At 40.4% G+C, this 11,598-nt stretch overlaps 1 protein-coding gene across 2 annotated transcripts; it reads right to left on the bottom strand.

Annotated features, from left to right (window-relative positions):
• Nucleotides 1-1,399: 1,399 nt before the first annotated feature.
• Nucleotides 1,400-4,737, bottom strand: LOC141820028 (ethylene receptor 2-like). 2 transcript variants are annotated; one of them, XM_074707306.1, is made up of 2 exons: nucleotides 2,923-4,737; nucleotides 1,400-1,966 (listed from the first exon to the last, which is right to left on the bottom strand). In XM_074707306.1, the coding sequence occupies exons 1-2, from the start codon at nucleotides 4,663-4,665 to the stop codon at nucleotides 1,421-1,423; spliced, it is 2,289 nt and encodes a 762-aa protein (XP_074563407.1). In that variant the 5' UTR covers nucleotides 4,666-4,737; the 3' UTR covers nucleotides 1,400-1,420. The 2 variants fall into 2 exon arrangements, with proteins under 2 accessions (XP_074563407.1, XP_074563408.1); XM_074707307.1 differs by having other exon boundaries at nucleotides 1,400-1,957.
• Nucleotides 4,738-11,598: the final 6,861 nt, after the last annotated feature.

Raw genomic sequence — 11,598 nt, 5'->3', positions numbered from 1 at the left:
CGGACGGGGATGCGCGATGCCAACTCAGCGTCGCGCAGGAGTCGCGCATAAGAGTCGCGCGTTCCATCAAAATTGTATATATATATATATATATATGGTGAAATTTGATCACCTGCGCTCCGCTATCCTGCGCTCCCCGTGCGCGACGCGATCAAGACCGTCCGTTTCTCCGATCGACGCACAGTGTTTCTCCTCGGACGTTTGCTCCTTCACCGCATCTGTTCACCGGCGTCCGGCCATCTCCGGCCACCGGACCGGCACCGATGGATGCGCAACTCACCGGCGCCGGGTCCGGTGGTCGGAGTCCGGCCCAAATTCGGCCTGAATCCGGCCGAATTTCGGCCGGAATCGGCCAACAGCTACTGTTGGCCGATTCCGGCCGAAATCGGCCGGATTCCGATCGAATCACGGCCGGAGACCGGCCGCGGTCGACGCGCCCGGCGCCGGCGCGTCGACCGCGGCCGGTCTCCGGCCGTGATTCGGCCGGAATCCGACCGATTTCCGCTGAAATCGGCCAACAGCCGTTCTGTCGCGTTTCTGGCCGGATTCCGGCCGGATTCCGGCCACAATCCGGCCGGAATCCGGCCCCGGCCGGAGCGCCAGCGAGATGGCTTTCCAACGCATCCGGTCCAGCGACCGTCGGTGACCGGACGGCGGCGCGACGGCGGTGGAAACGGCGGTGGGTCGGAGCGGTGCGCAGGTGTCGCGTACGGTGGTTCGCGCAGGAGATCAGGACTAGCTTATATATATATATATATGGTAGCTTAATTAATTTCCAAAGTGAAAAACAAAAATTAATTCAATATGCTTTTGAATGAGTTACCTGCTACTAAACTGCAATCTCCGTCGCCGCACAAAAAGTTTTGCCGCTGCCACAACTGAAAAGAAGGCTAATTATTAAGCGTTGACAATAAAATATGCATCCACTTAATTAGCTACTCTAATTGATTAGGCAAGCGTTAGAATTTAGAAAGATACGCATAAAGAATAATAATTAATTAAATAAATGTTGGCATTAATTCAGAGTGTTATATTAAGGCTTAATTAGGAGTTTGCCCTTTTTTGTTCTCGTCGACATCAACATGTAACAGTGCTTCTTCATTGATGTTTCTAATGTAAAAACTGATCACCCTCTTCTCTTCCCCCTCAAGTGTTCCCCTCTAATGCACTACTTAGTGTTGCTCACTTTTGTTATCAACAATGTGTGTGCACATTCCCTTCACATTGGTTGCCCTAATCCTCATTGAGTGTTGTAATTAGTTAGTTGGTGACGTGTTGCCATCAAAAAGTGACCTCCTTCAATGAGAGTGCTTAGGATCTCCCTTCTTCCCCTAACAAGTATCCTTTGATAAAACATATATCACACAGAATAAATTGATCAAAATACTTAGAATGCCAACATGTTGCCTTCCATAAAATTTCATTGTGAATGAAACTGACTGTTTGTTTCAAGCACTCTAAGGATCTCCTTCTCTAGTTCTGGTAGAAGAACAGGTTTCCGGATCAGCCCGTTCATCCCTGAATGCACGCATTTCTCCCAAACATGATCATCAGCACTTGCCGTGAAAGCAATAATCAAAGGCCAACGCCCATTTTTTGAACTCCGTAATTTCATGGCAACTTCATAGCCATTCATATTGGGCATGTTGAGGTCCAAAACAACAAGCTGGAAATGTTGGCCAAAGGTATCCAGATAGCTTAGGCATTCGGTACCAGATGATACAGAAAAGACACAGCAGCCAAGCTTCTTCAGAAGCTTTTGTGTTACTACTCTATTGATGGCACTGTCATCAACAATTAAAACTTTGAGGCCGTGTAAAAGAGAGGAAGAAGAATGAGGGCTCTCAGAAGTCACTCCTGATTCAGAAATTAGCATGGGAAGTTGATTCTGGATGCGGAAAAACAGGGTTACACACTCCGACAGCCCATCTGAACTTGGAACTATGAAGATTTCTCCCTGCATCAGCTGGAGAAGACAACCATAAGAATAGTGTCTATAAACATCAGCACAAAACAATGTGCCATGAAGCATAGGCCATATTATTTGGAAGTTGCTTAACTTCATTAGAAGCAAATTCAGAATGTAAGTTTAAACAAATTGATATTTCAAGTCATATGAAGTCAATACTGAATACATTCCTCTTGAAGCATAGGCCAGTTGATCCAGACTTGAGCGAAAACATGGTTTCAAGCGAAGACTGCTCTGGAAGTATGGTGTGCACAAGGACCATTGAAATGGCAGAGAAAGGAAGTAATGGTATCAAAAAATGTATGCCTTTGAATTTAACATCGCCACATTTAATGAACTAACATGTATGAATCTAAATTTTAAGCTTTGTATACTGAGTTGGGACCTATCTTCGCCTAGTAAATACTCTTTCTTGAAGCATAGCACATATATATCTAGTTTGTAACATGAAAGGATTGGTACCACAAAGGATTGGAAATTAAAATCCTCTTTTGCATGAACATTTCCTTATAGATCAAAACAACAGCTAGCTTTTGCATCCAATTTCTAAGGGTTCTCGTTCATCACCAGTGAAAAACACAAGTGCTTTAATCTCCAAAAAAGTAAGATTGAGTTAAATCATCTACCAACATCCATGTAGAAATTGAAATTAAATTTTCCCATCTCAAATTCTCAACATTGGATTAGCCAAGAATATGAAAATCAAGCTATGAAGAGGCATCAGAAGCACAAATATGGATATTGAAACAATGGTGAACCACAGATCAAAATCAAACTCACAGAAATAGAGTTAAGTGAAAAATCACCAAGATAAAGAAAGTACATAAAGGAGTAGCTTGCTAGATGCAAAGAGATTTGGAAAAAGCTTATATATCAGAAAATATATAAATCTGACATTTAGAAAAATTTATCTATGTACTGTACATAATATAGTTGGATTTAAGTGGATTTACCTGCACAATTTTTTTACAAATGCTGAAGTTGAAACCCATTTCAAGCCCCTCCTTGCTAGGCTTTCTGACAAGCTGAACTAATGATTTTGAATACAAATCTAGTGATTGAGTGATGGCAATCTCAAACTTCAAAAAGGTGTACACATTTGGAACTCTTGATTTCCAAATCCATCTTCCATCCTCCCAATCTGCTAGTCCTGAATCACTCCATACACATAAAGTCAAACATCCATCACTGAATCGATTTAACAAACCATCAATTATATGCAATAAAACATGAAGAATCCGCCTCTCATCGCCAATAACTTGATCATGCACCATATTCTCAGCCAGAAATCTAAAACTAAATCCCCTCCTATCACAAAGACACCTAATAATACAAGCAGTTTCCTTGATCAGTGATTGTAGCTGGAATGGCTTCATTTCCAATGTAAACTGTTCCCTGTTAATCTCCATGACATCATTGATCAAAGTGGAAATCACATTACCCATTTTTGCCATAGCATTCAATATCAGCCTCTGTTCAAGAGACAAATTTGTTTGTTGCATGAGTGACAGCAGACCCAAGATTGAATGGATGGGCCTCCTGATTCCTTGGCTCATGACCTTTTGGAATAAGTTCCATGCCTCACTTGCCATCATCACATTCTGCTTTGCCTGTAACAAAGCCTTGTTTTGTTCTGCCAATTTATCTCTGATCACATGTGATTCCTCCAAAACTGCAGCATGGGACAGGGCAACAGCAACCTGATCAGAAACAGCTTCAATGAGCTCTAGCTCATGGTGACTCCAAATCCTAGAATCATTCTTAGGAGGCACCAAAACCAATATAGCATAGCATGCTTGAATAATCTCAGGTGTCCCACCTTTGAAATTAGAAACTTTTAACATGGGCATCCTAATTGCTGCAACAGCTCCTGATTCACTGACTGCACCACTGCTTGCAGAACCAAGTGTTGAATCTGGCTTTAGTATCTTGACTCCATCATACTTCTTGACATCAACTATATCAGGATATTGCATAGGAATTGAACGTATACAGAAGTCATAAGTGCTCCTATTCAGCTCATGAGTAAGATCCATCTCTAACTGACTCTCATTCGGCATCCACACAGCACAATTTTGCAGCTGCAGTGTCTTTGAGAGTTCAACCAGGGTAGTGTACAAAATGGTATGCCTATCAAGTGACTTACGGATTTCTTGAGTAAGCATTCGCACGTGCCAGCTCACTTCTTCTTGCCTCTTCATCAGCCCTACTTTCTGGTCCAGTTCATGAGCTTTTAGCCTCAGAAAATTCTCCCTCAATTTGATTCTTAGAAGCTGAGGGATCAAAGTCAAGAGGGTTATTGCTGTCAAGAAGGAGACAAGAGCTGTGAGGAATTTTGAAATGGTGAGAGCTAATACTACGAGGAAGGAGTGGGGCTTGTATGTGAATACATTGAGCAAGTGGGTCAATCCGCAAAGAACTATGAACGTGCTGAACTGAAAAAGGATCCATTTGAAGGGGAACAGCTTCGAGCATGTAACAAAGTACAATAGCTCAAGTGGAATGGAGAAATATGCAGCTGCAATCAACAAGTCGCTCGCTTTCTGCCAATTTCGGATTGCCTCAATGCTCCACAATCTGTCACCATCGCAATCGCATAGGGGAAACGCAAGCTCAGTAGCAGAACCAAATGAGAGTAAAGACAAAAGCCAAATCCCGTGGAAAAATGTTCTTGGTGTTCGAAAGAGAAGCTTCATCACATCAACATACTAAAAGGTGGCAATTTAGAAAACCTTCAATAAGATATCAGCAAGGCTTCGGCAGCAGCAACTTGGATCGAACTGCTTCAACTCGCTGACTGTATGAAGCACACAAATACTTAACAAATTCTTCCCAAGAAAAAAACAAACAAGCAAAACGAGAGAGGAAAGAAGAAATGAAGAAGAATACTAGAGATTTTGGCAGAATATAAACCTGCAATCTGACTTTGGAAGAAGATATTCTTCAAGAATTACCTACTACCTATCATTGTTCACAATGCCTCTTTTAACAAAGTAAGCATGAGCTAGCTCGAGACCCTTTCAGCAAAATTAAAATTTTTAGGTCTATAAAGCAGACCATAACCAAGATTCCAATCCTCAAAACGTAAATTCTAGCGGAGCCACAAGAAAGAGAAGGATCAAGAACCATCACTTGCACAGAACCAGCGCACAAAAGGATCACTGAGAACACAAATCCCGTCAAAAGAACAACTTCCGCCCACTCCCACAATGGATCCTGCAAAATCAGAAACTTTTGACTTTACCTTCTACCGAACCGGCGCACCTCCACCCCCTCCGCCACCGCGACCGGAAGCGTGCGGGAGCTGTTCGCGGGGTTCGAGGAATTCAGGCGCACATCCCATCGCACCACGCCGCAATGTCCCCAACACCGAATCGGGCGAGACGTTGAACATGGACCTCGCTGCTTTCCACGCAAGCGTTGCCCCTTCTGTCGATTGCGAATCTGAAGCCGAAGAATCATTCCGACATTTAAAAATCCCCGTCGCCAGACGCCAAACACCGCCTCTATTCGCGTTTCTCCATCTGGAGGCAAAAATGCAAATTGCTTATATATTAATCATCAAAATATTGATTATTTTATTTTATTATTAATATTTTAACATTCATAAACTTTTAGATGACATTTTGAAAATCTAAAGCATTTTAAAATTGCTCTGTTACACTTTATTTTTATATAATCTTTTTAAATAAGAATTTATCTTAAGTTAACCGATCAAGTTTCTTATAAAATCTTTATCGATCCTTAATTAGAATAAATTTAAAAATTAAGATGAATCATGTCTGACGATCCAATATTACATCTTTTCCTTTCCTTGTTTAAGAAGTCTGCCTTTCGCTTTACTATTACGTCATTATTAGGGAGACTGCAAATTACTTCTATATTAATCATCGAAATATTGACTTTTTAATATTTCATAATACTTAGATTTTCAAATATCTAATTCTTGCTTATTATTTTATTTTATTATTAATGTTTTAACATTTATAAACTTTTAGATGACATTTTCAAAAGCTAAAGCATTTTAAAATTATTCTTTTACACCTTAATTTTCTATAATTTTTTTAAATTAAAATTTATTTTTTATCTTAAAAATCTAATTACTCGCATACAGATGAACAACATAAGATAGCCAACATCATAAGTGAATTCTTTAAAATTAAAATATATCTGATTCATATTTATTTGAATCTCTCCTTATTTTTTTTTCAAAATAGTTTTAAATCCTCACCGCCTCTTAGTGTACCGATTGATACACTATAATTCATAGTCGAATGCATTTTTGCCATCATCGTGGATTATTGTGGTCAAAAATCGTGGTTTGAGGAAGTTTAGGTTCGGTTTTAATATCTAAAGTACAATTTCAGAGATTATGGTGCGTCGTGAATGAAGTGGAATCTCAACTCATTTTTGGATTGTTGATTTTGATTTTTAAACATTTAGAGTTGAAAATTTTTACTTTGGTTGATTAAGTAAACTATGTTGTGTTATGTTGAAAATAATAATTCTGCCAATCGACATATCATTGTTTCAACTATAACCAATTAAGATAAAAAATTTTGAAGTTAAATTCATTTTCAACTTCTTAAATTGAAATTTTAGACTTTTGAATGGTGAAAATTGACCTACATTAAGTTTAAAATTTTCAAATATTTTTACTTACATTTTTTAAATTTTTTTTAGTTTTTAGATTTGGATCATTCGATTTTGAAGTGTTTGCATTATAATTGTGAAATATCAATTATAATTTTTTTTAAAATTATTGTAGGTAGTTGTGAAAAAAATATAAAATTTGGAATTTTTAAAAAATTTCATTTGAATTCATCTCCATTCCTTGAAAATCCTAACTACACCATTGACCAAAGACGTGAAGTACATTGCATGAGAATCGATCCCTCGCTATCTAAAGGAACGTCTTTCACTTTACCATTGCAATTTGGGGCTACAAATGCCTTCTATATTAATCATCAATATATTGACTTTCAAATATCTAATTCTTGATTATTTTATTTTATTATTAATATTTTAACATTCATAAACTTTTAGATGACATTTTGAACTGCTAAAGCATTTTAAAATTATTCTTTTACACTTTATTTTTATACAATTTTTCTAAATAAGAATTTCTCCTTTATAGTAATTTTATTTAAATTTTGTAATTTAGTCCCTAAAATTTTTTCCCCCTTCCTATCTTTAATTGTGTTACATTGTTTCTTTAATTTTATTTCTTACATCAACAGAGATAAAAGCACCTATGAGCTTGTAGAAGTATATGAGTACTTTTATAACTTTACTTTTCTATTTTGATAGCATATATAATAAAAAGATGTAAAATCATCTATTTCTTATCTTATAGCACTTGAAGCTGAGTAATATGACGATCTTTTGTCTTTCTTTCTACAAGTCTACTGCGTCGTAACCAACTCAGTTATGACGATCTTTTGTCTTTACACTATTATGATGTTGTGTGTCTACCTAAAACTGTGTTTAGTGGGACGAGATGAGATTGGCTAAGGTAGGTCTCAAGTGGTTCACTATCATCTTGACGATAACCTTGTAGCTCACATCACATAAATTGATAGACTGAAAGTGAGACAGAAGCTCTAGTGTTTCTACCTTGCAAATGCAAACAATATCATTGTTTACAAACTTGTCTACTGTCATTTTGGGAGATCAACCAAAATCAAACAAACTAGCAATAAATCATAAAGGATAGAGCCATGATCAAACAAGACCTACATAAGAAAAACACGATGTGAGTTGGGGTTACGATAAATTTCATGGATGCCTATGAGAGTTCAAAGGAGATATGGGGAACTGAAAAGGAACAAGTGCAATTTTCTCTTGTAGAATGGCTACTCTACCATATCGAACATCTAATTGACTGAAGGATACGATAAGACATGCGTATATACATGAAATGGCTCACCTATGGCCTGGCCTCCTATTACAACCGGAAGCATGCTTTGCCGGTCAGCTGAATTGGAATTTCTTAGAATTGAAAAGCTGGAGTTTCGGTTGATTGAGGAAGATGGTCCAGAGCTCATGCCTCCTAAACGACTAGGTTTCAGGATTTGTCTCTGTTTCCTCTTCTTCTTGCAGATGACCAGATCCCCAGGGTGTGGCAAGTACCGTGAACATTCAGGTGCTTTCTCTGTCCAGTTCCCGGAAACCAACCTCAACACTTTCTGCTGCTTGGAAGGTCTCGACTTGGTCCTCCATTCATCGTTCATAGGAGTGGCTATATGGGGTGAGGTTGTTGTGGGAGCCAAGAGTTTCTCCAATTTGCTGACGGGTGTGTGCTGCTTGATTTTGTTGATTAGTTTCTGAGACGGAGCACCCGGCGAAATTGTAGCCCTCCTGGGGTTAGAAAATGTAACTGCATTCCTGGCTTGCTGGAAATCTGAATCTGGAAATGCAATCTTCATGGTCTTAAAGAACAAAGCTTGAAGCCTCTCTGCTTCACACTTCACCTGCATTAAAAGAAAAAAGATAAAACAATCAGGATAAATATAAACACTAATGGTTCCTAATACCGACTTTCTTGAAATTGTATGATCCTCATAAGCAGATGTTAATGTAAGATGCATGTCTCAGCTATCTTTGTAGAGTACTTGTGAGTTTGGATGGATACAAGGGGAAATGAAAGGTGGAAGGGATGACAAATATCAATTCCCAACTATCTTTTAGTTCTCTTCAATTTGCAACTGTACCACAATATCAGGGTTAATTATTTTCCTCTCTAGATTAAATGAAAGTAACCAACCAATCTTCTTTAAGTTCTCTGCTCTTTTCTTGGTAAGCACAAATTTACCTTCCTCATACAGCAAATCTTTGACATCATAAGCCAAAATTAGATTACTAGAGGAAATGGTAGTAGTTAATCCCAAGGTGTCAGAGCGAAATACGCTTCGAAGAAGTTGCAGAGCGTTAGAGATAGATAGACAGAACGAATGGGAGATTAAACTAAATAAACCAATCACAGATTGTGATATCAGGGAAAAGGAGAGAAAGAGGTCCATCCCAAACAACCTAGAGGTCAATTTAACACTGATAGCGGCTGCACTGAGCTTGTAAGCACTTCAACGAAAATAATAGATTACCAAAATTGAACGATGAGTGCAGTGAGAAAAGCACGGGATGCAGCGCATCTAGGCTGCCACATCTCAGTACGAATCCTCCGAAAACCCAATGTTTCGGTTGAGAACTGCTCCGGAACACGTCACCGGACCTCCTCGCTGCTGGCTCTGAACAGTGGATGGGCGATGACAACTTCAAAGTCGCCTGAGACTTCACCGGAGCTGATGATGACTTCAGGGGCGGCCTGCGAACACAGGGAACGTCAGTAGGAAGGCCAGGGGATGCCCTGGCGCGACCACTCCGACGCTCAAGTTAGGGGTGAAGAAGGGAGAAGATGAACAATAGGGCTTGAGCGTAAAAGAAAATAGAGGGATTGAGAGAGCGAGAGTTTGAGAGGGAAGAGAGAGATACCTGCGGAGCGGAGTGGTCTTTTTAAGGAGAGATGAGTGTGTATACCTGTCACGTCATCATTTAAAGAATGTCTCATCACGATTAATGAGGTGGCAGGAATAATCGAGTTCCTTGTCCCATCGCCGATAAAATGTTATGTTGTCACTATCCGTGCAGACAGCAGAGAGATAACATTAATTATTGGAGGCGTAAACTTGTCAGAAGTCATGATGAGATGTAACAAGGCACTGTAGGTTGTTAGATAGATCCAGCGTGCTATCAGTGACATGAGGCAAGGCTTCCAGTGTCTTAAGTGCTTCTCGTGGCCGATTCGGCTAGGCTGGCTGTCGAATGGAAAGATTCGGCCCGTGAGTGGCCGAATGGAGGGATTCGGCTAGCTAACAGCCGAATGGAAGAATTCGACTAATAGGTAGCCGAGTGCATGGATTCGGCGTGTGGATGACCGAATGGAGGGATTCGGCTAGCTAACAGCCGAATGGAAGGATTCGACTAATAGGTAGCCGAGTGCATGGATTCGGCGCGTGGATGGCCGAGTGGAGGGATTCGACTAGGCTTGCTGCCGAATGGACGTGTCTCAGTGGTGGGTGACTTGGCTGTTTAAGTTAACGATTTCTGTGGGTTAGGCCCGTGTGGTGAGACCAGAATAGGACTGAGTCTAACCATGAGCCTCTCGAATTATCCCCGGAACACCCAAGATGTTCAATTAAAGAACACACTGTCCCCGCTTTTCCCAAAATATGGGGGAAAAAAATATTGAGGACCAACTTTTTCTCAGATGTCCACGCAACCGCTGAACTGTCACGTATGGCAGGGTACGAAGACAGACGATGAAAGGTTTTCACTACTAACCTGCCTATACGCCAGCTGCTGCTGCTGCTGCTGCTGCCGCCGCTGCTGTATCGACTCGAAACCAAGGTTGTTGGGCGCGGAAACGGCAGATGATAACGAGGAAGGGGACGCGGCGGAAGACGGTTGCGACCGCCCTGGCGGCAGCTGATGAGCAGCAGCAGGGTTGGGGCCGCTCCCGGATGGCATTCCCAATCCGCCACCGCCCTTAGACACTGATCTTTCGGAGTTGAAATCCCCTAAATCCGGATTTCTGAGCCTGCAGCCGCGTCAAAACTGACCACTAACCTTTCCGAGTGGACTGAGCTACCCCGCGAGGCAATTTGCCGGCCACCTTCCAAAAAAATTGCGCATTCGAAGACGCCAGATGGCAGACGTTGAAACTGACGCCGGAATACTGCGGTCTCGCCGGAGCGCCGCCGACAGGTCTCGCAACTTGCTCCGGTGGAACCCTAACCGTAGAACAACTCACCTCATCTTTTTTAGCCCCTCGACTTCTCTATATTTACGTAGGACACCCTGACTTTGCTATTTTCGGACGTGAATTTCCATATATACCCCACTGATAAGGACAATTTTGTCTAATAAGAATCAATCAATTCTTCTAAAGCCGTTTTCCGACTGGCGGTTCGTCGTCGAACCATGTGAAGTCAACTGGGGGTTCCCACTTACGTCTCTTCATTTAACAATTTAATAATTTAAATAAAAATTAAAATGCGAGGAAATTACAGCTGTAGTCAATCACGTGGCGTACTACTACTACATGACACAGGCGATGACGCCAGGAATCGCCATTCCGGCGAACGATAAAAGGCCACATCACCGCTTGACGTCGTCGTGATCTACGTGGCGACAATATAATGGAGGATTTTCCCGTGGGATTCAGAATTCAGATGCGAATCATTCGAACTGGAGCCGTATGCTGGCGCACGAAAGATACGAGATATTTTTGGCTTACTTGGTCACGTGGATAGGATGTGCGGCTACCAGCGACGCCCAGACCAAGACATTTTCTGGATAATTTTAAAAAATGTTTTTTAAAATAAAAAAAAAGGAAGGTGAATATTGTTTAGTTACATGTTAATTATTTCATTAAACATATACTTAAAATGTCATTACATAATCTTGCTAATTATTTAATTTAATCATTCGTTATTAGAAGAAAAATATATTAAAAATATGGAATTAATTTTTAGGAATGCTACGTTAGATACTATTCGTGAGCATCAACTATAAAAATATTTTTTTTATTTTCACCTTTTTAAATTAAATATTAAATCTTAAATTCTAAA

Source organism: Curcuma longa, unplaced genomic scaffold (genome assembly GCF_044706935.1).
Source record: "Curcuma longa cultivar G26 ecotype Majalengka, Jawa Barat unplaced genomic scaffold, ITB_CL_G26_1.1 utg2646_np1212_2152390_RagTag, whole genome shotgun sequence".
Classification (NCBI taxonomy): domain Eukaryota; kingdom Viridiplantae; phylum Streptophyta; class Magnoliopsida; order Zingiberales; family Zingiberaceae; genus Curcuma; species Curcuma longa.
This window is presented reverse-complemented; position numbering and strand designations above follow the sequence as displayed.

Excerpts from the sequence above, each read along its gene's own strand:
- LOC141820028 (XM_074707306.1), bottom strand. The coding sequence starts at position 4,665 with ATGAAGCTTCTCTTTCGAACACCAAGAACATTTTTCCACGGGATTTGG. Across the intron at positions 1,967-2,922 it reads TTTGTAAAAAAATTGTGCAG|CTGATGCAGGGAGAAATCTT; the intron begins GTAAATCCACTT and ends TGTCTTCTCCAG.